Raw genomic sequence first — 27992 nt, 5'->3', positions numbered from 1 at the left:
GCAAATCCAAGCACCTTCACTTGGAGGCCCGTCCCAGGGACTCACCTGAGACCTGGGACTTGACCATCTTCTTGTGTCCCATTCTCCTGCCACATCAGCTAGACAAGAGAAACCAATGAAAGGCACATGAAATGGAAAAGAAGAAATAAAGATATTTCTATTTTCAGGTGATATGATTTTGTACCTGGCAAACCTTAGAGAATCAATGATAAAACTAACTCTAATGATAAAAGTATTCAGGGGACTTCCTGGTGGTCCAGTGGGTAAGACTCCACGCTCCCAATGAAGGGGGCCTGGGGTTCGATCCCTGGTCAGGGAACTAGATCCCGCATGCATGCCGCAACTAAGAGTGTGCATGCCAAAACTAAAAGCCCACATGCCGCAACTAAGACCCGGCGCAGCCAAAATAAATAAATAAAAATTATTTTTTAAATTAAAAAAAAAGTATTCAGCAAAGTGGAATGATATAAAATTAACATACACAAATCAATGGCCTTCATATATACAAATAATAACCAGTTAGAGAAAACCCCATTTATAATAGCAGCAAAGAAGGTAATGTACCTTAAGAAGGAACCTAACAAGAAATGTGAAAAAAAAAAATCTATGTGAGGAAAACTTTAAAATTTGTCAAAACCCATAGATCTTTACAGCACACACACACAAAAATGCATCTTAATGTATGAAAAAATTTAAAAATCAACCAGGAGGTCAGGGAATCCCAGTATGGAATGGAGACTGTGAGAATATAATCTAACTTTATTATAAACGTATGACATAATGTCGCTGAAGAGCATGGGGAGAAGATATGCTGATCTAAGTAACCTTGGAAAATGGTATTTTGACTGGAAACTCCAAGGCTAAAGACAAAGGGAACCATAGAAAAGCACTTAACTCAACTTTGGTAAAGTTGTTTCCCACAGGAGTACAGGTTAACAATTCTGATATTGCTATACATATACACTGGGATCAAACAGTTAAGTAAATGGGTGGTGGATGGCTGGAGCTGGGTTTCTCACTGTTGGAATGGAAGGCTACAGATGAGCAAGAAGGGAAGGCTAGAATGAACTATGTGGTACTGGAATATCAGTATAAATTTGTGTTTATCTTAAAATATATAGATGGGGGCTGCCCTAGTGGCACAGTGGTTGAGAATCTGCCTGCCAATGCAAGGGACATGGCTCCGAGCCCTGGCCCAGGAAGATCCCACATGCTGCGGAGCAGCTAAGCCCATGTGCCACAACTACTGAGCCTGTGCTCTAGAGCCTGCAGGCCACAACTACTGAGCCCACGTGCCACAACTACTGAAACCTGCGTGCCTAGAGCCTGTGCTCCGCGACAAGAGAAGCCACGACAATGAGGAGCCCACGCACCGCAACAAAGAGTAGTCCCTGCTCGCAGCAACTAGAGAGAGCCCGTGCGCAGCAATGAAGACCCAACCCAGCCAAAAATAAAAACAAACAAATAAATAAATAAATAATTTAAAAAATATATATAGAGAGATGAATAGATACAGAAATACTTATAGATATGTGTGTATACATGGGTTAGCATGTATACATCTATTTTCTAGCTCCTAGGATCATAAACATGGTCAAAAGACAACTGAAAAAAAAAGAAGAAAAAAAGAAAAAAGAAAAAAGAAAAAAAAAAAAAAAGACAACTGAAAAACTGGGACAATATATATGCAACATATATTGCAACATAGTGTTAATATCTCCAATATACAAAGAACTCTTGAAAATTAAGGGGGGAAAGGTCCAAAAAGGCACTAGAAAAAATAGGCAAAAGATGTGGGCGATTCACAGATTAAAAAAGGATATTAAAATGGCCTTAAATTATATGAAAAGAGTAATTTCACTCATAATTAGAGAAAAACAAATTAAAACTACACCAAGAGAATGGATAAACAAATTGTGGTATATCCACAGTATGGAATTCTACTTATCAATAAAAAGGAAAAAATACTGGTACACACAACTTGGATGAATCTCAGAAGCGTTATGCTGAGTGAAAGATGCCAGACACAAAAGAGTATATATTGTCTAATTCCATTTGTATGAAACCCTACAAAAACACATATAATCTACAGTGACAGAAAGCCAATCAGTGGTTGCCTAAGATGGAGTGGAGGGTTGGGATGGGTCACTAAGGAACCTTTTGGGGGAATGGAAATTTTCCATATATTGATTGTGGTGGTGGTTACAACTTTGTATGTGTTTGTCAAAACTCATTGAATTGTACCCTCAAAATAGGTAGAGGGGTATACAGATAGAGAATATATCTCAATAAAGTTCATACGTTGAAAAAGGAAAAAAAAAAAAAAAAGAGCCCTGGCTGAAACCATTTTCCCACAGCAGGCAGATCATTTAGTCTGATGAAAATGAGAGGGGAAAAAAAACTACAATGAGATACCATTTCTTTGTTCTGAGATTGGAGAAAATTTAAAAATACAACAACACAGGCTATTGGCTAGTCTGTGGGGAAACAGGCACTCAAACACGTCGATAGTGGGAATGAACTTGGAACAGCCCTTTTGGGAGGGAATTTGGGAGTATCAACTAAATCCAGATATTCACTTTTTGATGCAGCAATCCCAGTTCTATGAATTTACCCTGACGATACACCTCAGGTAATAAAAAAATACATATATGTACAAGGTTATTCTTTTTGGCATTGTTTATAATTGCAAAATATTGGAAACCACCTACATGGGCAAACATAGAAGAGTGGTTAAATTTTGATACATCTACAAAATGGGGTACTATGTACCTGAGACCGAGAGAGAGAGAAAGAAGATATTATCAAATGAAAAATGCAAAGTGTAAAAGAATAGTTATAGGATGCTACCCTTAATGTAGGATAAATAAGATAATATACATGTATATGTCAGGGCAGAAAAATTTTTCCTTCTACCCTTCTAGGTTCTTTGCTGGTTTAATAATTAAATTGACATAAGACAGATTAACAGGAGAAAAACTAATTTCGTATGTACATGATACCCATAAAAATATGCAACCCAAAGGTAGTTAGGCAATTGAAGCTTATATGCCATCCTGAGCTAAGGAATGGAATAGGGGCTTCAAAGGGGTTTCAGATTGGAGGAGGGCAATTCACAGGATGATAAGAAGAGCAGATGTTTGGTAGTCAAATGTTTGCCCTGCCATGTGGGTAAGTCTTTCAGATAAAAAGTTATCTCTGATATAGCTCTCTTTCTGGGCCAGACCCCTATCTAAATTCTTCTAAGCAGTTAAAAGAGAGGTAAAAGTTTTTCTTGAGTGTGCTGGGTCTTGATTGTTTTCAGCTTAAAATAAGCCACACGCCAAAGTGGAACATTTTGTAGACATTTCTCCAAAGAAGACATACAGATGGCCAACAGGTACATGAAAAGATGCTCAATATAGCTAATTATTAGAGAAATGCAAATCAAAGTGGCACGTTTTGGGGTGGCATTTCTGCCCCCCTTCATATGTGTTCATTTGTGTGAAAAGAAACAGAAAAGATAAACCAGAATTAAATAGATTAGTTACCTCAACAAGGGGGTGGAGGGGAGGGCAAAATAGGAATTCAAACGAAAACAAAGGAACCTAACTATATTTCAAATGAATCGTGCAGCCTCATGGGGGGGCGGTGGGAAGAGGGAGAACTAACCCAAGTAATTTTTAAAAATTAATTAACTAATTAATTATATTTATTTTTGGCTGCGTTGGGTCTTCGTTGCTGCACACGGGCTTTCTCTTGTTGCGGCGAGCAGGGCCTACTCTTTGTTGCGGTGCACGGGCTTCTCATTGCAGTGGCTTCTCTTGTTGCGGAGCACGGGCTCTAGGCATGCGGGCTTCAGTAGCTGTGGCACTCAAGCTCAGTAGTTGTGGCTCTCGGGGTCTAGAGCTCAGGCTCAGTAGTTGTGGCGCATGGGCTTAGTTGCTCCATGGCATGTGGGATCTTCCCAGAGCAGGGGTCGAACCCATGTCCCCTGCATTGGCAGGCGGATTCTTAACCACTGCGACACCAGGGAAGTTCCCCAAGTAATTTCTGAACACAGTATTCTGACTACCATCAGATTAAAAACAAAAAGGAACTGCATCAAATATTGAAGCTACAATAGGCTTGTTAAACACAGTATTTTGACTACAGACTACCAGGAACCTGAAGACAAAAGAAGCTGTAAAAAAGTATTGACCTGTAGTTGGTAGATTTGTTTTTCACAGTCTTATGGGTTAGCAATTCTGGAGTTAATGTGTATTATATGATTACACAAATAAGTAAATTTATTGTGGATATTGGGAGCTAGGTTTCTTTCTGTTGGAGAAGGAATTTACAAACATGAAAAGTGAGGAAACTAGAATGAATCTTGTGTTGTTGTGTTGAAATGGAAGGTATTAGTAGTGTACTTATGTTTTTAAAGTATATATACCTATAGCAAAATATATAAATATAGATGTGTGTTTACATGGATTAGACTATATACATGTATTTTCTAGCTCTGTACACTGAGAGGGCCTAGAAACAATTACACCCTAGTAGAAATGAATACTTTCTCAACTGGGGCTGAAAAGGAATAATGTTGAGTCTGGAGCATCTTGTAATGCCAGAAAGGAAGTGCGTTAAGAAAAATGATGGGGGCATGTCAAAGGGACACAAAAGTCAACTTGAAGGAGCTCCCACTTGCCAAATCTGGGACAATTTGAGCGTCAAAGGAAATAATGATAGTGACTGATTGAAATTTATTGAATAAAATAAGAACACGAGTCTGTACAGATATAAACACATAAATGCGGAAGAAGAGAAAGCTCTTCCTTACAGTAGAAGAGTAACTAACAAGTATCAAAGGAATGTTGGTGTTAGAAAATAATCGATGGATGCTGAAGCCAATGGTTCAAAATTTTTATATTTAGAGACAGAGAGAGAGAATGATAAAGCAAAGGTGGCAAAATGTGAACAATTGATGAATCTGGCAAAAGGGTACAGGGAATTTCCTTGTACCGTTCTTGTTTTTCTGTACGTTGAAAATGGCATCAAAATTAAGTTTCTCCCCCCTCCCCCCCCAAAAAAATAAAGAAAATAGGGCGTATCCTAGTACAGATATGTTGCTGTTAAACATGCTTTCTAGTTTTTTTCTTTCCCACATAAAAACTACTGTTTGGGTGGCAAGGTTTGCAGAGGTGGCCAGTAAGCACAAGAGAGGCTTATAATGCATTTTAATACTTATTTGAATGTTCCCGGTGTTTCGTCATCCTATTTTTGTTTTTTAAATGCAGCTTTCCCGTTTGAGTCACTGCCATTGTTTCCTCACAGGTATTTTACATTTATTGGTGGCTAGGCCCTTTACCTAACAACAGCATCACGTTAAGAAAATCAGCGTCAAATCTTTAAAAACAAAACAAAACAAAAAAACGCCAACGACTTCACCAGAGGCGGAATTCCCTTTTGGGGTCACCCGGAGGAGGGCGGGAACAAGACGTGCGCAAAGCTTCCGCTTTCTTTTCTACGGTAAAGCCAACCATTCTCCTTAAAGGAGTACCACGGAAGCGTGATTTTCGGTCGGCAAACGCACCCCTAGCGACGAGTCCACCCATGACACAGGGATGCCATAGTGTCGCATCACAATGAGTAGTCTATGAGAGCTCAAAAGCCAGAACAAATGACCTTGATTCTGGTAAAAATATTACATTGCGATTCACCTAACCTGTCAGTTTCCTTCTCCTCTCTCGTTTTCCAAAATGCTGAACTTCCGGAGTAGACTCCTCCCCTTCTATTCCTGCCCAGTGGTTTGGTCCGACCTTAATACTACTGACAGGAGGGACAAACTGCGTCTGCGCAGAAAGCTCTTGGGGGGGGTGGGGGGGAGGAACATGGCGCAAGCTCTGTCTGAGGAGGAGTTTCAGCGGATGCAGGTGCCGCTCGCCGGGGAAAAGACCACCGGGCTAGGCGACGGGGGCGCGGGGAAGAGAAAGATCGTGCCACCGGCTTTGAGCAGGGGTTGGTTGGGATGGACCTTGAGCCTAAGGGGTTGGTCTGGAGAAGGGAAACTGAGGCTCCGAGTGGTGAGACTACTGGATTCCGAGATACTGTAGGGTTCTGAGGGGATGGATTCTGTTAGCCTTGTGGGCGGAAGAGAGAGTCCTAGCGTGGGCGATACCTTACTCAGACCTGGAGGGGACGAGACCTTTGGGCCCGTGTGGGGGACACCTTGGGTGGGCGACGGTAATGCTGGGCTTTGAGAGGAGGAGATCCTGAGAGGGCGAAACCATTTTGCCTGGAGAGGAAGGAAGCGGGCGTTGGGCTGTTTGCTTCATGGTGGGGGGAGCCCTGGAGAGGGCAATACCATTACCGGTGGGAGGTGGATGTTTTTATGGGAGATACTACTATGTCAGGGGACTGGGGAAAGACCCCACATGTCATTGTTCCTGGGAGGTGGAGCTCCTGTGCGAGGGGTGGTAGCGGATCCCAAGAGAGGGCAGTAACATTGGATGATTACGGATGATCCCATTAGACGTGGGGTGAAGAAGGCCCTGAATGGGTAATACGATTAATCCTTGTTGGAGAGAGGACCTGAGGAGGTGAAAGAGTGATACCTTGGACCGCGTGGAGGGGAAATCACCGGTCTGTGGAGAGGTACCCTGACTGAGTACTGTGACCACTTGATTCTTTTTGGAGGCACTCTGAGATGGATGAAAGGCCAGAGTGAGCCCTTGTTGAGAGAATTCCTTACTGGGGAAGACCATTGGATTTTGTGTGGAGACTCTGAAAGGGGGAAACCCAGCGTAGGGTCCTGTGGGAGGACAGGAGGAACTCCGAGTGAGGGCAGGTAATCCATTCATCCTTGAATGAAGGAAACCAGTTGTTGCTATGTGAGGGACCCTGAGGGTGGAAGAGTGAGATAATTGGACCAAAAAAGGGGAAGGCCCCTGTAACTTGTGCAAAGTATTCCATGCGAGTAAGAGTAATCCAACTGGCCCACCCAAGGCCTTGTGGGGGAAAAACCCTGAAGGGCATAGCGTCATCCCATTGGATTATGACTGGGGAGATCTTGAGGGGTATAGGGGATCCTTGAATGAGGAAGATTGATTCTGTTGGTCATGAGTGAAGGGAAAACCATTGGACTCTGATGGATAGGGACTCTAAGTGGGTGCCAGGGGTGTTCCAACTGGATCAGGACTGGGGGAGACAGATCACTGGGTCTGGGAGAGGACAGGGGCAGGAAAGATTCTATAGAGGCCAAGCCCTCTCACATTTAGCAGACCACCCAGGGATGGAGGCTGGTGCCATGGGAGAGAGGGAAAGGTCCTGGTGGGGTAAGGGATGGTGGTCTGGGAAGAATTGGCCTCAGCACCCTACAGGGCTGGTAGGTAGGGATATGCTGTTTGGAATGGCCCATACTTCACTTTCCCTCAATTCTTGAAAGGGGTCTGGACATATTTTGAGAGCTTTGGGGGTGGGGACCCTGGGCAGCCCCCTTTTACTCAGTGAAATTGGTCATAATACCAGGCCCTCTTCCCTTGGGAAAGAGGGAGGAAGGCAATCCCCTGCCCCCTACTCTGGCCAAGAGGATAGACAACACCTCTGACAGAAGACAGAACAGTGCTTAGCGTGAGACGAGCCCAGTCCAGATGAAGAGGCAGACTTTATCCTTTGGGCATGGAACACACATGAGCAAGAGACTGACTGGGTCAGCACTCTGTCATGGCCTGAGGGCATAGTTGGATTGGAAGGGGAGAGATGGAGGCAGCAGGGAGACAGGTGAGGCTGGCTATGTTTATATAAGTAGAACTAGAGAAGGTGGGACAGGCTGAGCGGCTGGACTCATTTGGGATGCAGCAGGCACGGGTCTTAGGAGTGACTAAAGAGGCGCATGGAGGGCAACAGGGTCTGTAGGGCTCAGAGGATTGGTTCTCTCATGAGGGTAGGGGGCACATTCCTGCCAAGTCATTTCCTTCCCTGCTTCCCCCTAAGGCTCAGCTCCTAGAACTCCGGACAAACAACTACCAGCTTTCAGATGAACTACGCAAGAATGGTGTTGGTGAGCCGAGAGGGTCTCATTAGATGGGGGTGGCTTTGGAGGACGGAGGCCAAGGGGAAAAAATCTCAGAGGCCTGGCAGGAGGACCTTTCAGCTCCTTACCACTGACTGAGGCTGAGACTCCCTGCTTTCCCCACACCAGAACTTACCAGTCTTCGACAGAAGGTCGCCTACCTGGATAAGGAGTTCAACAAAGCTCAGAAGGTACCTCCTTCCACCTACTCACCCACCCATGTGTTCCCTGTAGCCATCTGACTCATTCATCTGTCCAGTGAGCACCTACAGTGAACCAGACCAAATGTTACATGCTGTCACTAGTCATTCAAAAATTTCTCATGGAAGTCTCCTTTGTTTGGTAATTTTATCTAGGTCTGCTTAATTTATTAATTAATTTTCATTTACTCTTAATTCATTTTTAATTTCAATTACTCATTCTCATTCACTGATTTCTAACTAAATAATGAAATCTCTCAGTAAATCTGCCTTGAATCTGCCTCCTGTCCTCCACTCATACTCCTGCCTTGTGCTCCTACTCCCCACCCCTGTCCTGGTCCTGTTGCTAAAGTGAGACTAAACCTACCTCTCAAATCCTTTGAAGATGAGATGGCATATAACTTATCATGGCCCCTCAAGGCATTCAAGGCCCTCCTTTGTCTCTTTCTTCACTGCTCTGTCCTCATGCATAGTACAATGTTATACGCAGTATGTTCTCCATATATATTTGTTAGATGAAGGAATACAGAATGCAGAAAGTCTGGCAGTCAGAAAGCTAGGCTTCTCTTTGGTAGGGTGCTGATTTCCCAACCTGGCAATGCCCTCAGCTGCCCAGCAGGGGAACAGCAGTTTCCACGGTGCATGGGAGGGACCCACATAGATGTGTTTGGACAGATGGAACAGTGAAGCCATAATTTCTGAGCCTGGAGATCCAGCCTATGAAGGGTTAAATACTAAGACCCATGAAAAGCCTCAAGAGCTTAGAGGAGAGGATGTAAGCAGGGTGCTCCTCACTCACCCACTCACTCGCTCCATCATTCCTGTGGGCTACAAATTGTTGTGGTTAAAGACACCCCCATCCCTCACCCCCTGTTATCATTGTCCCCCCTTGACACTTGCCACAGTATCTCCATACCCTAGTGAGGGAGTCCATCTCTGGTCACCTTATCTCTCTTCTCACCTCCCTCACCTTTAGGCACTGAGCAAGAGCAAGAAAGCTCAGGTAAGGGGACCCCTGGCGGGTAAATGTGTCTGGGAGACTGTCTTAGAGGGGATATTTCTGTATGCCTGGATCTCCTGGTACTGGCCTTTCTTTCTCTGTGTGTGTGCTTGCATCTGTGACTACCTCCCTGCCATGTGTTTTTGTGTCTATCTTTGTTCTCCTGTTTTGTCTCTCACTCTGCACCTCTCTCTGTATGTCTTTCCTTCTCCCTTTCTTTCTCTGTGTCCTCCTCTCTGAGTCTCTCTCTGTCTCTGTCTTTCTGTTCCTCTCGGATTCTTGTTTCTCTCCCCAACCTTCTCTTTTTCTTTCCCCCACCTGTTCCTATCTCTGCCATCATTTCTCTCTTTTCTTCTTTCCCTTTCTTTCTCTCTCTTGACTCCTTGTTTCTCTCTTCCCTGTTTCTCTCTCCCCGTTCCTCTCTCTCCTGTTCCTTTTTCTCTTCCTGATTCATTTCTTTCCCTGACCTCCTCTCTCTGTTCTTCGTCTGTTGATCTCTCTGTTCCTATCTCTCTGTCGTCCTACCTTTTCTTTTTTTCTCTCTCCCCCATCCCATCCCTCTCTCCTTCCCTATCTAACCCCCTTTCCCCATCTTTCTCTGCTTCCTTTCTTCCCTATTTCTATGTACCCCTCTCTTTCCTCCAACTGTCTCCCCTCATCCCTTTCTCCTTCCGCATCTTCCCTTCTCTCTACCCCATGTCTCTCTCTCCCTCCTTATCTCCTCTTTTATCCCTCCTATGTCTGTCTTTCCCCCTGTATCTCCTGATTTCACCCATCTCATTCTCTGTACCCTATGTTCTCCCCCCAATGTCATTTTCTCCCTCTCTCTGTTTCTTTGCCCTACTGCCCCATCCTTTCTACCCCTGTTGGAGACCTGGCCCACATCTGCCACTGCAGGAAGTCGAGGGGCTGCTGAGTGAAAATGAGATGCTGCAGGCAAAGCTGCACAGCCAGGAGGAGGACTTCCGTTTGCAGAACAGCACGCTTATGGCCGAGTTCAGCAAGGTGCTGGTGCCCTGGATAGTTGAGGGGGGTCCAAGGGGTAGGGGCCACCTGGGCTGAAGCCGGAGGGCAGCTGAGGGTGGTTGGACAGAGGCTGGCCCTGGGTCACTGTCCATGGTGCTGAAACAGGGCCTCAATCTCTGTTGGGGGGCAGTGATTTGACAGATGGGACCACCCACTGTGCTGGGATTAGAAGGCTGCAAGCCATGAGGTCAGCTGGTTCCTGACCAAGTCACTCCTTTCCTTTGAGCTTCAAGTCTCCTTGTGTATATTTTGGGGCTGATGCTATGGAGCCCCAGGTTGTTGGGAGGTCTTAGGTAAAATTCTTATGCTTAGTATGGGATGGAAAGATGTTCGAGCCGCTTCCCTTTTCTAAGTTTTTCATGTGTTTTAAGGGAAAAAGTCTCACAGCAACAAAAAAGGTATTTCCAAGGCTCTACCTGAGAATGTAGGGCTCAAAACCTTAAAAAAGAAAACAAACCAAAAACACAACCTTTGTGTAGGTACAATACCAGAGGCAATTTAGTAAGTAGTAGTTAAGAGCCAGAGGCCTAGATTAAACTCTTGGCTCTGCCTTTTACTAACTGTAACCTCGAGCAAGTCACTTAAGCTTCCTGTTTCTTGGTTCCCAAATATTTAAAATGGAAAAGATGATAATGACAGTACCTGCCTGGCAGGGCTTTTGTGAGGATTGAATGGGTTAATGTCTATAAACCATTTAGAACAGAGCCTTGCACACAGTATCAGCTATGTAGGTGTTAGCTACTGATAGTATCCTTTTATTAATTCATTTTCCCTCTAAAATATTTCTTGACTATTTAAAAGTTTTATATCCATCCTATGACCTTGCCCTGCCTCAGCCCTTACCACCTCTATTCCCACAGTCTCCTCGCTGGTCTCCTCACTTCTAGCTTCTTTTACCAGACCAAGCCATAACGGTTGTCCTGACCCGCAGGTCTTACCACATTGCTTCTTTAGACAACACCTCCCAGTGGGTCCTCGTCCCCGAAATTTCAGAACCCCTGGTGCTCACATAACAGCTGACCTCATCGCCTCACTTCTCACTGCTTCCTGCCTCTGGCCTCAGTGGTATCATGGTTCTTGCCGGGCGAGGCAGGGGCAGTTATTCCTCTATAAACCCAGCTTGTGTTTCTCAGCACCTGCCCTGGGTTAGGCACTGAGCCAGGTATAGAACCTCCTTTGCACTACCCCTCCTCCTCCTGGAAGCTAGAAATGCTCACAGGGAGACCTGAGTTCCAGGCCCGCCTCCACCACTTATTTGCCAAGATATTTCAGCTCAATTGTTCCTTCAACAAATAGTTATTGAGCCCCCACTCTGTGCTCTGTGTTCTGGAAATAGTCGTGAGCAGTACAAAATAGTCCTCTCTCTTGGGTAGCTTATGTTCTGGGGGTGGGATGGGGAAAAAGATGATAACATAGTAAACAAATAATAATAATAACACTGATAGCTGACAGTTACATAGTGTTTACTGTGTGCCAGGTCCTGTTTGATGTGCTTTACATTATTCACTCATTTAATTCTCACAGCAAACCGATGAGATATCATTACTATCCCTATTCAACAGATGGGGAAAACTGAGCCCCCTAGAGATGAAGTAATTTGTGCCAAGGTGAAATGGCAGAGTAGAAATTCACATCCAAGCAGTCTGGCTTCCAAATCTATGCTTGTGACCTATGGTGCAAAATAAAATTTAATTGTGAATCACAATTCATGATCCAAACATTTTCAGAGATTTAAGAAACTAAGAGAACATATTAGGTAAATTTAATTGCGATTCATGCTAGGTAAGAAAGAAGCAAACAGAATGCTGTGCTAGAGAGTATTGGAATTTCTGTGTTGGGGGATACTACTTGAAAGGTAACATTTGAGCAGAGCGCTGAAGGATGCAAAAAAGTCAGTAATGTGAAGAACTGGATGAAAGGAATGGTGTTCTGGGTAGAAAATATCCCAGGCAATAAAATAAAAATTCTCTGTGGGCCTCAGTCTTCTCATCTGAAAATGGGGACAAAGGATCTTGTCAGGTCTGCTGTGTGAACTGTGTTTTCTCCAGGAGTTGAGCAGGGGGCTGGCTTAGTTTTATTTGTGTTGTACTCCTCTCCACGGGCTCTCCAAGGGCTAACGAGAGGGAGCCATGGGCAGTGCTAACCCTGGAAATGCTCTGAAAGCTGTCTGTGGTGCCTCGGCTCCCAGACGCAGACCCCTCCACAGAAGAAGGCTGGCAGTGGGACTATCCATGATGCTGACATCTTGGACCAGCAACTTCCAGAGGAGCCTGAGGTCTTGGATTGCGACTGTGAGGTTGAAAGCGGGCAAGCGGAAAATTGTTCTCAGTATTCTCCATTTTCCATGTCTCTGTCACTTAACAGGTGTTTGAGTTTGAGGTTGTTTAACATCTGTGCCTCAGTGTCCTTATCTGTGAAGTGGGGATAATGAGTAATGAGAGCCTCTACATCACAGGGGCGTTATGGGAATTAAATGAATTGTAAAGTACATGGGCCAAATGCTATGTATATTTCAGCAAATGTTGTTCTGATTCTTTGCTTTTCTGCTACCTCACTTGTCCCCTGCTCAGCTCTGTAGCCAGATGGAACAGCTGGAGCGGGAGAACCAGCAACTGAAGGATGGGGCTGCCAGGGCAGGGGCTGCCCAAGCCGGGAGCCTTGTGGATGGGGAGCTGCTGAGGCTGCAGGCAGAGAACACAGCCTTGCAGAAGAACGTGGCAGGTGCATGGAGACCCTCCTGGGGATGTGGGGACCTTGGGGATTGAGTAAGGTGTTGTCTTCCCTGGGGGAAGAAAAAGGCTTCAGAATCAGGCTTGGCCCTGCCATGAACCAGTGTATGATTTTGGACAAGCCATTTCACCTCTCTGAGCCAAAGCTTCATCATCTACGAAGTGCATGTAGTGATGTCCACCACCTGGAAAATTGTAGTAGAGATAAGAGGTGATATATTTCTGAGTTTAGTTCAGGACCTGGTACCTAGCAAATGTTACTGATAAGCAGATTGAACATCAGAAAGGAGGTGTTTGCTAAATGGAGGAAGTGAATGAAGGAGTGTTAGGAAGATTCTGAGCCCAAGTTGTCAGTGGGGTCTGGGATGAAAGGTGAAAGAAAGCTTGATAAAGTGTGGGAGTGAGTGTCCTGATGTGTGGACTTGTGGAGAGCAGCTGGGCTTGTGGGGTGGTGGGTGGTAGTTTGGTGATCAGGAAGGAGACTTCGTAGAATGTGGCTGGGGATTAGAGGTTATAGGAGGATTCAGTTGTGAATGGAGGATGGTGGGCATCACCTTGGAGGGCTGTGGGTGGGGCTTGGGGATAGGGGTGGGGCTTGGGAAATTATCTTGGGCTGATTTGATGGTAGACAGGATTTCCGTGGTTGGTGGGGCTTAAAAGATTTGTGAGAGGTGGAGGTGAACCTTTTTTTGTAGGCTTATGGCTACTGAGGCAGGGTTTCTGCTACCTAAGGGGTTGAAGGCCAGTTCTCCTTCTATTTGAGGTGTGTCAGGGGTCTTCTGAGACTACCTCATCCATCATATGTCTCTGTTCTACCCACCAGCCCTGCAGGAGCGCTACGGGAAAGAGGCTGGGAGGTCCCCAGCTGCCAGTGAGGATCAGGGGGATCCCCTGGGGGGCCCAGCTTCCCCTGTCCTGGCCCCCATGCCATTGGCAGAAGTGGAGCTGAAATGGGAGATGGAGAAGGAGGAAAAGAGACTGCTCTGGAAGCAACTGCAAGGCTTGGAGGTGAATCTGGGTCTGTTGGGGCTGGGATGCCAGGAGGCAGGCAGATGCCCTAGCTCTGCCTGTGGTCCCATGGAGATAGATATCTGTGACATCACCATCTTGTGGGCTGATGGATTAGGAAGGCAGGAGGGCAGGGAAAGGCACAGGCCTTACCTCCCCCCTTGCTGATAACAACTCCCTCCCTCATCCTTCCCAGCAGACCTTGAAGCAGGCTGAAACATCCAGGCTGCAGGAAGAACTTGCTAAGGTGGGGCTGCCGAGCTTTCCCTGGACTTTGCCCCACCCACTCCCCACCTGCCATGCTTCCCCTGGTAGGGTAGAGGGGCAGAGTATCTCCTCAAAGCCTCAGTTTTGTCACCTGTGAAATGGAGAGACTCACATTTATGTCTCAGATTTGCTTTCAATATGAAATGGGCTAATATGGTCCTTCTACGTCTTGTGCATGGCAGGCCCCATCCCATCCTTTTGGGTCCTCCGATCTCTGCTTTTTCATTCATCTATCCATCCATCCATCCGTCCATCCATCCAAGTGTTTATAGACAGCTGGCTCTTACCTTAGGAACTTGAGACCCAGTGGTGAGGCAGCCAATCATGATCCTGTTTTCCAGGCCTCCCAGCCTAGCTATTCTGTGACATGGCCATCGGTCGATAGGTCGGAGGCATAAATGTTGGGCTTTGGAGCCTGAGGAGCTGGGTAGAGGTCATGTTTTTGCTGCCGACCAGCTGCGCAACCAAATTATTTAACCCTTCTGAGACTCAGTTTCCCATTTGTAAAGCCAGTGGTGCTCACTTCTCAGGACTGTTTTGAGGATTCCACGAGGTAACAAAAGTAAATTCCAGTTTCTATAAAGGACTTAGTAGGAAGTGTCTGTAAACATGAAGTTAATTTTTGTCTTTATTAATATTATTCTCATTCTTATCACTTGTCTGTACCCTCCTCCCCCACCCCAGCTCGCCGAGAAACTGAAAAAGAAACAAGAAAGGTAAATTTCTTTCTTCCAGAGCTGGGGGGAAGGGGTTTGGGGGGACTAGGGAGGGGATTGACTTGTGGAACGGACCCATATATGTCTGTCTTTCTGTGCCCAGTTTTTGCCGTCTGCAGACAGAAAAGGAGACGCTATTCAATGACAGCCGGTAACTACCAGGGTTGGGGATATTGGTGGACAATGGGGCAGTGCCCAGCAGGATTAACCGAAGATCACAGGGGCAGAGCTGGGAGACTGAGCCTCAGTCTGTGGTCAATGTGCCCCTCCCTCCCACCAATCACCCCCAGGAACAAGATTGAGGAGTTACAACAGCGAAAGGAAGCTGATCTCAAAGCCCAGTTGGCTCGAACTCAGAAGCTGCAGCAGGAACTCGAGGCTGCCAATCAGGTGAGGGGTTGGGTTCTGAGATCACTGGGATAGGGACAGGGCTGGGAGTCCGGGGAGCTGTAAGATCTACGGAGGCTAGGTGGGGAGTCTGATATTTCCTGTGTTGGAAATATAGGGACTGGATGGGTCCTGGGCCCCCTAGGAGCTAGGAAAATGGGAATTAGGGAACCCCGAGAGCCCTAGGAGTTGGGCTAGGAATCTGCATGAATCAAAGATCTCAGCGGGGCTGAGGACTAGGGGCGTATGTGCCACACGTTTGGATGAATCTGAAACTCCAGGGGATTAGAGACAGGAATCTGGAGAAATCTGTGGTCACTGGTTTGGGACCAGGAGTTTGGAGTGAGTCTGAACTCCCTGGAGGTTGGGTAACTTTGAGACCTATGGGGGCTGGGTGGATATAAGACTTTCAAGGGTAAGACATTTGGGCCTGGAAGCTGAGTGCATTTGAGACCCTCAGAGCTTGGGGGCTGGTTTGGGTCTTAAGACACCTAGGAAGTTGGATCATGTGAGTTGGTGGTCCCTGGGGGCTGTGAATAAAAAACTGGTGAGTCTGAGACATCCAGCGACTGGAGCAAAAGTCTAGGTAGGTCTGAGGCTCCTAAGGGTTGGCGGCTGGGTGACTTTAAAGCCTCCAGCCTTCCCCTTAGAGTGAGTGAGTCTCAGGTCCCTTGGATTGGGGGATATGATGGCTTGTGGGTCTAACTAAAGCCCCTAGGAGCTGGGGACAGAAGTCTGTGTAAAGCTGGGTGTGAAGATCCCCAGAGACTGGGGACAGCAGCGGCAGGTGAGGTATCAGTCTGAGACCTCACCAGGAGCTGGAAACTACACAATTGTATCAGTTTGAAACCTATAGGATCTGGGGTGGTGAGTTTGGGTGGGTCTGAGACTCTTGGGAACTAGAGACATGGGGGTTGCCTGTGTCTAAAACCCCTGGGGGTTGGGGTCAGGAATCTGGGTGAAGCTGTAGTCCCTGGGGGTTGAGTGTGTCTGAGAATCCTGGGGCCTCTGAGCTGGAATCTGGGTGAGTGTGAGACCATCTTATGGATGGGGGCTGAGTGAATTTGAAATCCCCAGGAACCTAGGTGGTTTCTGAGGTGCTTAGAACTGGGATACAGGGGTGTGTGAGGCCCCTGGGGATAATGACCAAGAGTCTGGGTGAGCCTGAGATCTCTGATGGCTGGGTAGTCCAAGACCCTCAAGTACTGGCAGCATGCTGCCAGGTGGTCAAAGAGGGAGTCTGTGTGGTCATATGTACCCCAGGGGAGGCTGAGGTCTGGAATGGGCTCCCCTGACGTGGTCCCCACAGAGCTTGGCAGAGCTGAGAGATCAGCGGCAGGGGGAGCTCCTGGAGCATGCAGCAGCTCTGCGAGCCCTACAAGATCAGGTACATTGTACTGAGCGGGCTCAGGGAGGTGGGGGTGAGGGTGGGGGCAGCCTCAGTGGGTATTATACAGGCAGGCAAGACCCCAGGGTCCTGCTTCCCCTGGTCGTCGTTCTCGTGGGTGTGTGTATGTGTGTCCTTTCTTTCTTGGCTGCGGGTAGGTCCTGTCCTCCTGTTCTGGACCCACTCTCACTCGTTGTGGGGGTGGGGCCAGGTGTCCATCCAGAGTGCGGATGCGCAGGAACAAGTGGAAGGACTTTTGGCTGAGAACAGTGCCTTGAGGACTAGCATGGCTGCCCTGGAGCAGGTACAGGACACGTGGGAGCCTGCGCCGATCCCTCCCCAGCTCCCCATCTCCCTCTGCTTTTGATCCACATTGGGGCAACGTTGTCTGGACCTCATGCTGTTCTCCTGCCTCTGTTTCTGTTTCATTCTCAGCTTCTCCTTTCTGTTGGCTTCCACCCCTCTTTTCTCTGGTCATCCATCCCTGCTTTTTTTGCATTCTAGTTTCTCTCCAGTAAAGTGCAAGAAGTGTACTAATTTTAAGTGTACACTCAGTGAATTATCCCTGTCTGTATGTTTATCTGTCTCCATGTAGCCACCACCCAGATGAAGATATAGAGCATTTTCAGCACCCCAGAAGGTCCCTTTTACCCCTTCTCAATCAATACTTCCCCAGAAGTAACCACTCCTCTGACCTTTAGCAACATAGATTAGTTTTGCTTGCTCTTCAACTTCATGTAAATGGAATCAGACACCCAATCTATGTCTGGCTTCTTTCCTGAAGCGTTATATCTGTGAGGTTTATCCATATGTAGCACTGATCTATTCTACTTTCTCTGTGTACTATTTCATTGTATGAATGTACCACACTTACCAATCCCCTGTTGATCTCTTTCTCTCACTGCTTTTCTCTTTGAAATACTCTCTCTCTACTCCTGGCTCTCCTTTCACCTCTCTCCCTGTCTCCCTGGAACACCCCGTGACTGGCCCCTGGGGCCCCTTTCACTCCACTTTCCATCACCACCACTCTCTCCAGATCCAAACAGCAAAGACCCAAGAACTGAATATGCTCCGGGAACAGACTGCTGGGCTGACAGCTGAGTTGCAGCAGCGGCAGACTGAGTATGAGGACCTCATGGGACAGAAAGATGACCTCAACTCCCAGCTCCAGGTGACACCTCTGGCTTTGACCTGTCTCCTCCTAGTTCCCTAGTCCTGGCTCAGTGGAGTTTCCCATGAGGTGCTGTGGGAAGACCATGGAGTCAGGTGGGCCTGGGTTCCAGTCTGACTCCCGAACTTATTAGCACCTGTGTGTCCTAGACCAAGTCATTTCACTTGAGACTGAGCCTCTTCAGTTAGTTAGGATAGCCATTCTGATTCCACAGTAAAAGCCGGAATAATAGCGGGAGAATGAATGCTGGGGAGCAGCTAGCAGCCTCTGCCATGTTTCTCATCTAGAAACAGAACATCACCCACTTTACCAGGGTTAAGGGAGATGTTCCACCAGAAATGTCCTGGGTGAGCAGCACCTCCTGGGGGCTCTTTATCAAACTCACCCTTTTTGTCCCCACATTAGGAGTCATTGCGAGCCAATAGTCGGCTGCTGGAACAACTTCAGGAACTCGGGCAGGAGAAGGAGCAATTGACCCAGGAACTACAGGAGGCTCGTAAGGTGGGCAGCACCACAGGGGGAGGCCCAGTCTGCAGGGGGACAGGTGATGTGGGCAAGCCCACGGGAATGGGAGGGGACAGAAAGTGACCAGTTCCATGAGGATGGGTGAGTGACTTAGCCCTTCAATTGGGATGGGGAGGAGGTGGACTTTGGCTTGTTCCTTGGGCCTTGTTTGGTGTTGGGGGAGGAGGTTGACTGACATCCTCCTGCCCTCCTCTCCTGGGTGCCAGAGTGCTGAGAAGCGGAAGGCCATGCTGGATGAGCTAGCCATGGAGACGCTGCAGGAGAAGTCCCAGCACAAGGAGGAGCTGGGAGCAGTCCGACTACGGCACGAGAAGGAGGTGCTGGGGGTGCGCGCCCGCTATGAGCGTGAGCTCCGTGAGCTACATGAAGACAAGAAGCGGCAGGAGGAGGAGCTGCGTGGGCAGATCCGTGAGGAGAAGGTGGGTGGGAAGATGATGACGCCTTTCTGCCTCTAAAACCTGGGGAGCGTAGCATTGCTGATGGGCCAGGGGATGGCGTGGGTGAGGCGCCCGCTCCTCCACCTGGCCCTTGCTGCTCTGCCCTCTTGCAGGCCCGAACGCGGGAGCTGGAGACTCTCCAGCAGATGGTGGAAGAACTTCAAGCTCAGGTACACTCCATGGATGGGGCCAAGGGCTGGTTTGAACGGCGCTTGAGGGAGGCTGAGGTGAGTTGGTGCAGAGGCTGGTTGGGGGGTACACATGTCAAAGCAGGGGACTGGAAGTGTCAGGCCCTGGAACTTTCTGAGGCTCTGGACTTGGGCATCCCCACAGCGCCCCCTGGCTCAACAGCAGCCCTCTGGAGGGGATCAGGCCATGGCCATCAATCAGTAGGGCAGAATGTCAGATGTGCAAATTTGAAAAGGCACTTCTTCCTTCTGAAATTGTACTTCTGTCGGAAAATTATTATAATATAATAATTCTAATTTTGATGCAACCAGAACTTTTACTACCATTTTCTGGAAAACTCATGGTAATACACAAGAGGCAGTGTCACATAGCAGTGAAGAGCACACATGCTGGAGCCAGTTGTTTGCCTGGGTTTGAATCCTGTCTGGGCTGCTTTCTAGCCCAGACAGGACAAGTAAATAACTTGCCTTGGGCAAGTTACTTACTTCTCTGTGGCCCGTTTTCGACATCCGTAAAAAAAGGGATAACAATAATACCGGCTGTCTAGGTGTTATGGGAGGGTTATATAAAGTGAGTTAATATATATAAAATCCCTACAACATTCCTGGTGTGCAGTAAGTGCTACGTTATGTTTTATTAAATAAAGTAAGATGTAAATGCAGATGTTGGTCTTCGATGTGAATGGCGCAGCCCTCGACGTGACACTCTGTTTCTTCTCTGCATACGCAGGGGCCCTGCTGCAATCCCTCACACCACTCACTGGGTGTGATGTCCTCTGGGGGGTGTGACGTCCTCTGGGGGGCCGTGGCCAGACCTGGGACTTGTCTTGTAGGAATCTCTGCAGCAGCAGCAGCAGGAACAAGAGGAAGCCCTCAAGCAGTGTCGGGAGCAGCACGCGGGCGAGCTGAAGGTGCCCATTGCATGATGGCATTCCTCTCTGGTGGGAGGACTGAGGTTTCCCAAGCTGCGGCCTGAGCTGCCCTCTGCTTTGCAGAGCAAGGAAGAGGAGCTGCAGGGTGTGCGGGATCAGCTCCAACAGGCCCAGGAGGAGCGGGACTGCCACCTGAAGACCATCAGCAGCCTGAAGCAGGTCACCCACTGGTCCCTCCTGGTCCCTCGACCCACCCCGGGCCTCAGCATGCGGTAATGGGGCAGGGAGGGAGCACACTGCATGCAGCCAGCCATTCTGGCACCCACCAGCTGTGCTTTCTCTATCCCACAGGAGGTGAAGGACACGGTGGATGGGCAGCGAATCCTGGAGAAGAAGGGCAGTGCTGCGGTACGAGGGGGAAAGGTGTCCAAGCAAGGCCCACTCCTGCCCTGCAGCCACCCCCACCTATGGACCCACCGGGCCTCAGCCCCTGTCTTTCCCCCGTTCTCCACAGCTCAAGGACCTCAAACGGCAGCTGCACCTGGAGCGGAAACGGGCGGATAAACTGCAGGAGCGGTTGCAGGACATCCTCACCAATAGCAAGAGCCGCTCAGGTGAGGGGCCCAGACGGCAGGGGAGGCTGAGGTGTGGGGAGGCAGAGCTTGGGTCTGAAGGCTGGGGCTGCTTCCTGTACTTCACTCTGCAGGGCTCTCCTGTGTCTTCACTTTGTCTTTTACCCTTTCTCTGCGTCTGTCCCACCTCTGTTTCTTTCTTTCTTTCTTTTTTTTAATATATTTATTTATTTATTTATTTTTGGCTGCATTGGGTCTTCGTTGCTGCGCGTGGGCTTTCTCTAGTTGTGGCGAGCAGCGGCTACTCTTTGTTGTGGTCCATGGGCTTCTCATTGCAGTGGCTTCTCTTGTTGCGGAGCATGGGCTCTAGGCACGTGGGTTTCAGTAGTTGTGGCACGTGGGCTCAGTAGTTGTGGCACACGGGCTTAGTTGCTCTGCAGCATGTGGAATCTTCCCGGACCAGGGCTTGAACCCGTGTTCCCTGCATTGGCAGGCGGATTCTTTTTTTTTTTTTTTTTACTTTTGGGTTTGTTTATTTATTTACTTACTTATTTATTTATTTATTTATTTATTTATTTATGGCTGCGTTGGGTCTTCGTTTCTGTGCGAGGGCTTTCTCTAGTTGCGGCAAGTGGGGGCCACTCTTCATCGCGGTACGCGGGCCTCTCATTATCGCGGCCTCTCGCTGCGGAGCACGGGCTCCAGACGCGCAGGCTCAGTAATTGTGGCTCACGGGCCTAGTTGCTCCACGGCATGTGGGATCTTCCCAGACCAGGGCTCGAACCCATGTCCCCTGCATTGGCAGGCAGATTCTCAAGCACTGCGCCACCAGGGAAGCCCAGCAGGCAGATTCTTAACCACTGCACCACCAGGGAAGTCCCTCCTTCTTCTGTCTCTCTCTCTGCATTATCTCTCTGTGTGTCTCTCTCTCCTTTTTGCTGTGTCTCTTCTCTGTTTCTGTCTCTCTCTGCCTCCTCATGTCATCTCTGTATCTGCCTTTCTCGCCTGGCTTTCTCTTTCTAGTTCTCTCCTTTTCTCCTCCTGCCTTTTTCTTCTCTCTGTTCCTTTATCTCTGTCTCTCTTCTCTCTCTCTCTCTCTCGTCTGTGTCTCTGTTTGTCTCCCCACTATCCCTCATACACTCCCACACCTCACCCAGAGTCTCTGTCTCTTGTATCCATCCTCTCATTCTATAAATATGGACTGAGCCTTCACGCTCACATCCAGGGTCCCTGGTAGGAGGTCCCCCCCAAGTCTCAGTCCCTTAGGAGCTCCCTGTTGAGCTAGGGAGACAGACTTACAATCAGGCAACAACACTACCGTGTGATCATTATGCAGCTAAAATCCATGTTATTTTTGCCACTTAAGGCAGAAGACACAACAGAAAATTTTGAGTTGCCTTGGACTTTTTTTAGAAAGAAATGGCCTATAAATATGTTTAAATAAATAAGATGCAGTGATGGCTCTGGTGGATCTCCCATATCACAAGCAAGAGAAAACGTGCTCAGGGCTTCCCTGGTGGCGCAGTGGTTGAGAATCTGCCTGCCGATGCAGGGGACACGGGTTCGAGCCCTGGTCTGGGAAGATCCCACATGCCACGGAGCGACTAGGCCCGTGAGCCACAACTGCTGAGCCTGCGTGTCCGGAGCCTGTGCTCCGCAACAAGAGAGGCCGCGACAGTGAGAGGCCCGCGCACCGCGATGAAGAGTGGCCGCCGCTCGCCCCAACTAGAGAAAGCCCTCGCACAGAAACGAAGACCCAACGCAGCCATAAATAAATAAATAAATAAAATTAAAAAAAATTAAAAAAAAAGAGAAAACGTGCTCCCTGTCCCTCCACAGCCGTCCTGCTCTTGCTGGAGATCCTTGGCTTGTGGTGTCAGCCCCCATCCCTGACACCCAGAAACAGCTGCAAGAACAGAGACACAAGCTTAGTGGCTGTGTTTCAAGTGACATGGCAAAAACAGGTGTATCTCTCACCAAATCAATGTCTCGCTGAGGCACTCAGTCTCCTGAAGTTACCTCTCTTTATAAGGGAGGACTTTTATTTCTGTTCTGTTACAGATTGGTGTACAGATCAACAAACAGATTCAAATTGTGTGCCGTACATTCTATCCGTCCATTAGGTGAAATTCAGATTTAGGTGCATGGCTACGAGTCTGCCGCCATCTTTTCTCTCTGCCTCTGCTCTGACTAGTGTCCTTAGCCAGGGTCTCTGTTTGCCTCTATCATCAGCTCTGGCTTGCTGTCTCTCTGGGGTCTTCTCTCTGCACATAGGGGTGCCCCTCTGCCCTCTCCAGCTGTCTTTACCCTGAGTCTGAGTGCATTCGCCACTTTATGCCCATGTGTGTCCACATCATCATCTTTCTCCCCATCTTCACCTTTGTTTCACTTCTGGTGTGTGTTTGCCTAGAGAGGCAGCTCCTTTTTCTATTTCTGCCTTTCCCTACCCTACTGTCTGCTTCCACTGTTACCCATGCCTGAGTGTCTCTTTGCCTGTCTCCATCTCTGTCAAATCTATTTCTGCCTCTTCTTGCCAGTTGGTGCCCTGGGACCCTGGGGGATTGGGGCTCAGATTTCTCTTCCCTCTCTGCCCAGGGCTCGAGGAGCTGGTTCTATCAGAGATGAATTCACCAAGCCGGACCCAGACTGGGGACAGCAGTAGCATCTCCTCCTTCAGCTACCGTGAGATCTTGCGGGAGAAGGAGAGCTCGACCGTTCCAGCCAGGGTAAGGGGCAGGGAAGAGCCCACAGCCCCAGCTTCTACCCAAATTCTGCGCCCTCCTTTTTCCCTCCCCTGCAGCCATCTCCTACTCTGGGCCCAGCACACACATTTTCTTGTCAACTTTTCCTCAAGCTCACCAACTTGGATTCAGATTGCTAAATGGGGGATGGACAAATTATTCTCTCTGACCCTCTGTTTCATCATCTGTGGGCTAATTCCACCTTTCCTGGTGCTATAAAATATGTGGCTCATAGTAGGTGCATTATCCATGTGGGAGATCCTTTTTTCCAACTCATAATTATCACTTATTATTATTGTTGTCTGTGTCAGCTTCCGTGCCAGGCATTTTTATTTGGAAATAACCTTCTTATCATTCTGTAAGTAGTATGTATACATTGTAGAAAAGTTTAAAAAACACAAGCAAAGATTTTTTTTAAAAATCCAAAGCAATCACATCTTCACCATCCAGAGATCACCACTATAAATCCTTAGTTCATACCCTTCTAGACCTCTCTCTCTCTCTTTTTTAAACCTAAATAAGATTATAAGTAACCTATTGATCTCTACCCTCCCAATTTGGTAAATTTTCATCTTTTTGAATACCTTGACCTTAGTCAGATTTCTCTAGTTGGTCCCAAAATGTGCTTTATTGCTGGTTTTATGAAAACCAGCATTCAATTTCAGAGCACATTTGCTGCATCTGGTTGCTTTATGTCCCTTAAGTCTCTTGAATATAGTGTGATCCCTTTTTTTCATGACATCAACCTGTAGAAGAGACCAGCCCAGTTGACCTGAAGAAAGTGTCCCACCTTTGGGATTTTCCTGCTGGCTTCCTAGTGGTATCATTCAGCTCGTTTCTCTCTCCCCTAGTTTTCCTGTCAACTGGAAGTGAGAGCTCATTTGTTATAGGCTCTCCCTTCATGGTCTCAATAAGGCTATGGTGTGGTGGTTCCTGTCTCCCCCTTTAAAAGGCAAAGGGGGATCCAGAGTCTCTGAGGGTGCCGAGACTTGTCTGCAGTTTGTCTGCAGCCCCAGTTGCAAAGCCCACCCCGGCTTGGTTCTCCTTCTCAGCCCCTGATCCTATCTGGGGTGTTGGCACTGAGCCTGGGCTGGCCTCTCTCCCTTCTTCCCCGCAGTCCTTATCCAGCAGCCCTCAGGCCCAGCCCCCGCGGCCAGCAGAGCTGTCAGATGAGGAAGTGGCTGAGCTCTTTCAGCGCCTGGCAGAGACGCAGCAGGAGAAATGGATGCTGGAGGAGAAGGTGCTGTCTGCCTGCTCGTCCCCTCTTGGCCTGCCCTTGGAGAGGAGGCCGGGGTGGCAGGAGTGGGGGGTGGGGGTGGGGCGATATCTGGCCAGGCCCCTCCTCATGGGTGAACATGCGCAGTTGAGGGCCTGAGGTGGGCTGGGCCACCCTGCAGGTGAAGCACCTGGAGGTGAGCAGCGCGTCCATGGCAGAGGATCTCTGCCGGAAGAGCGCCATCATCGAGACCTATGTCATGGACAGCCGGATTGGTCAGTGCCCCCTCCCCAGCCCTCACCCCTCATCCAGCCCCTCACCTACCCCCTTCTTCCCCACTGTACAGAGCTGCGGCTTCTCTCCTCTCCTTATGGAACTCACCAAATTTACTGCCGAGACCACAGGTGCCAGAGGGAAGAGCCAGGCAGGCCAGGATCTGTGTGTCTTCCTCTGTATTCCATCTTTTGTCTCGGCTCCTCCCTCCTGTCTGAGTCTCTGTCGTCTCTCCACTCTCCTTTCTCTAGTGTCTCTCTGTCATTCCCATTGTCCTTTCTCCTCCCTGTGTCTCTTCCTCTGCTTTCTCTCCCTTCTCTTCTTTCTGCCCCATCCCCCCTTCATCTTGTCTCACTGTTCCTACTGCCTGTCTAAATGGTTCCACCTCTGGAAATTTTCATTCTCTGGATGCATATCCCTTTTAGGGTCCTTCTCTCCGCTCTTCCTCCCCTCTCCTCCTTTCTCCTCTTCCTTCCTCCATCCCCCATTTTTATTTCTTTTGTTCCCTTCTTTCAAATCTTCTCCTCTCCCTGTTTTTTCCTTATTAATCAGAATAATACCAGTTGACGCATGCTGAGAGCTGACTGTGTGCTCTGTGCTTTGCATACAGTCATATGTGTTTTTCCAGCTCCATGAGTTAGTTCCTAACCCCATTTCTCAGGGCCGCACAGCTAGTAAGTGAAGCCAGGTCTCACATGGCAAAGCCTCTGCTCCCTCCATTAGATGGCTTCTCCCCCCATTTTTCTCCCCCACTCTCTGTTTCCCTCTTTCCTGCTCTGTCTCTGTCTCTCCTTCGGCTCGACCAAGGGGGTGATTTTCAGCCTGGGCCCTTGCAGATGTGTCTGTGGCAGCAGGCCACACAGACCGTAGCGGGCTGGGCAGCGTCCTGAGAGACCTAGTGAAGCCAGGCGACGAGAACCTTCGGGAGATGAACAAGAAGTTACAGAACATGCTGGAGGAACAGCTCACCAAGAATATGCACTTGCACAAGGCAAGTGTGGCCTACCAGCCTACCCCTTTGTCTCTCCAGCCACATAGCCCCTGGGTCATCTGTCAGTCCCCTCTCCACACACCCCATTCACCAAGCACTCCTTCCCCCTCATCTGCCCATCCTCCAGTCAACCTACTCATTATCAGTTTAGTCTTTCACTCTTCCCTCTCTCCTTGCACCCACCCACTCATCCATTCATACACACATTCAGCCACTCTCCCATCAACCCACCTACTATTTGCCCATCTGCCCTGCTACCCGTCTAATCATCTGCCCATGCCTTTGCGCCCATCTCCTTTTTTTTTTTTTTTTAATATTTGGCTGCGCCAGGTCTTTGCGGCACGTGGGATCTTTAGTTGCAGCATGCAGGATCTAGTTCCCTGACCAGGGATCGAACCCGGGCCCCATGCATTGGGAGCGTGGAGTCTTAACCACTGGACCACCAGGGAAGTCCCCTGCACCCATTTCCTGATGTATCACTCTTTCTTACCTACTCATCAGTCACCCCTTGTCTTACCTTTAACCCACCCGCCCAGCGACCTGCTTGCCTACCTGTTGTCCTCCATCTGTCCTCTGAACAGTTCATTATTCCACCGATTTGCCTACCATGGATCTCCCATGCATCCACCCACGTGTCCACTCACCTATCCTGCCACCCAAGTATTTCCCCATCTCTGGGGGAAGTCAGAAAGGATGCAAGTCCGGCCCCTGCCTCTGAGAAGCAAGCTCACCATCTAGAGACAAGAAGGTGGCAGGGGTAGGGGTCATGTCCTCCAGCCTAACCACACAGAGCAGATGATCCACTCCCATGTCCATATCCCTAGCTCCAGGCACTCCTCACCCCCTCACACACACCACACACACCTTTTCCGAGCCCAGCCCACTGCTGGGAGCTCTGGGAGCTGCTCCAGATACCTTCCTGTCTCAGGCTAGACATAGCTGGGCATTGATGGGATGAGAAGGATGACACCCAGGCTTGCTGAGGGTGCCATCGCCTGCCACCTTCTCTGACTCCTGATGGCTCATTTGTTTCTTAGGACATGGAAGTTCTGTCCCAGGAAATTGTGCGGCTCAGCAAGGAGTGCGTGGGGTCCCCCGACCCAGACCTAGAACCAGGAGAAGCCAGCTAAAGACCTGCAGGCTGCACCCACTCCCTCCCTTCCCCACCCCCCATTCCCTTGGGCTGTGGTGGGAAAATGGGGGCCAGCGCCAAAATCAGATAGGTTGGGAGACTGGACATTAAAGGGGTTGGAGGCCTGATGGTTGGTGTTAGTGACCCTGTCTTAGGGCCGAGGCCCCTGGGGAGTGGGGAATCCTGAGGGGAGGGGCAGGGATTCTCCTCCTTCTTGGCCCTGGCTCCCAGGGGCCTTTGCCTTCATCTCTGCATGAGCTCTCCCTCCCAGAGACCAACTCTTTTTTTATTTTATTTTATTTTTTAATTTATGTCTGGAAGCCTGGCTACTCTGCATTTGGGATTGGGGATGCTGGGTGGGGCACGGTCCATGTTCAGCATTCCAGCAACATGTGTGTGTGTGTGTAAAAGCTGTGCAGCCAAAATACCATCTGGCCAGACTGGCCCACCCACTGACTGTCTGCTCTGATTCTTTCCAACCATGAGGGGTGTGCTGGGGGTGGGGAGGTTATACCATTGGAACGGGGAGGGTGGTCTCTGGCTGCAACTTTACTCTCGTCCCCCACCCTCACCCAGCCTGTCTCCAGTTACTGTTGACCAGCCTCTCAAACTGAATGGAGCAGAAATATCTGCAGATATGTATGTGGGTGGATGTGTATGGGGTGTGGGTATGGATGAGTAGATAGATGGGAGGATGGATTAGTGGTTGGATGGACTGATGGATAAATAAGTAGAAGGTTGCATGGATTGATGATGGATAGGTTGGGAAATAAATGGATGGATAGGTGATTGGATGAATAAATGGACAAATGGATTGCTAGGTGGATAGGTAGAGGATGGATAGGTGGGGGTATAAATGGACAGATGGATGGCTAGGGGAATGTGTGGATGGATGAGTGGGCAGATAGATGGATGAGCTAATGGGAAGAGTAAAGAGTAGGTGAATAGATGATAGAACAATGGATAGATGGACAGATAGTTGGGTGGTGGGGGATCCATATGGGTAGGGGTAGATGGGGTGAATATACAAATGGATGAGTGAATAGGTAGGTGGATTAATGACTAAATGGACAGATGGGTGGGTAGAGGGAAGGACAGAGTAATTGGCTGTGTGAGGGGGAG

General features: G+C 48.6%; 1 protein-coding gene across 7 annotated transcripts; it reads left to right on the top strand.

Moving 5' to 3' along the window:
- The first annotated feature begins 5808 nt into the window (after positions 1-5808).
- Positions 5809-27323, top strand: GRIPAP1 (GRIP1 associated protein 1). 7 transcript variants are annotated; one of them, XM_082446407.1, is made up of 27 exons: positions 5809-5894; positions 7954-8020; positions 8162-8223; positions 9209-9235; positions 10130-10237; positions 12447-12533; positions 12829-12979; positions 13811-13995; positions 14192-14242; positions 14947-14978; positions 15082-15129; positions 15269-15368; positions 16675-16752; positions 16964-17056; positions 17789-17923; positions 18329-18424; positions 18655-18867; positions 18999-19112; positions 19907-19984; positions 20069-20164; positions 20297-20353; positions 20460-20559; positions 23113-23243; positions 24376-24498; positions 24656-24749; positions 25584-25738; positions 26776-27323. In XM_082446407.1, the coding sequence occupies exons 1-27, from the start codon at positions 5853-5855 to the stop codon at positions 26866-26868; spliced, it is 2616 nt and encodes an 871-aa protein (XP_082302533.1). In that variant the 5' UTR covers positions 5809-5852; the 3' UTR covers positions 26869-27323. The 7 variants fall into 7 exon arrangements, with proteins under 7 accessions (XP_082302533.1, XP_082302532.1, XP_082302531.1 ...); XM_082446406.1 differs by having other exon boundaries at positions 12447-12554; positions 14195-14242; XM_082446405.1 differs by having other exon boundaries at positions 12447-12554.
- Positions 27324-27992: the final 669 nt, after the last annotated feature.

This window comes from Balaenoptera physalus (genome assembly GCF_965194825.1).
Source record: "Balaenoptera physalus genome assembly, chromosome: X".
Taxonomy (NCBI): Eukaryota; Metazoa; Chordata; class Mammalia; order Artiodactyla; family Balaenopteridae; genus Balaenoptera; species Balaenoptera physalus.
Note: the sequence above shows the minus strand (reverse complement) of the source record. Positions and strands in the feature narration are given on the sequence as shown.

What these genes read in the sequence shown, in the direction of transcription:
- GRIPAP1 (XM_082446405.1), top strand. Translation starts at nt 5,853, where the DNA reads ATGGCGCAAGCTCTGTCTGAGGAGGAGTTTCAGCGGATGCAG. An exon ending in GCAAGAGCAAGAAAGCTCAG is followed by an intron (nt 9,236 to 10,129) that starts GTAAGGGGACCC and finishes CTGCCACTGCAG; the next exon opens with GAAGTCGAGGGGCTGCTGAG. An exon ending in TTATGGCCGAGTTCAGCAAG is followed by an intron (nt 10,238 to 12,446) that starts GTGCTGGTGCCC and finishes CTCGGCTCCCAG; the next exon opens with ACGCAGACCCCTCCACAGAA.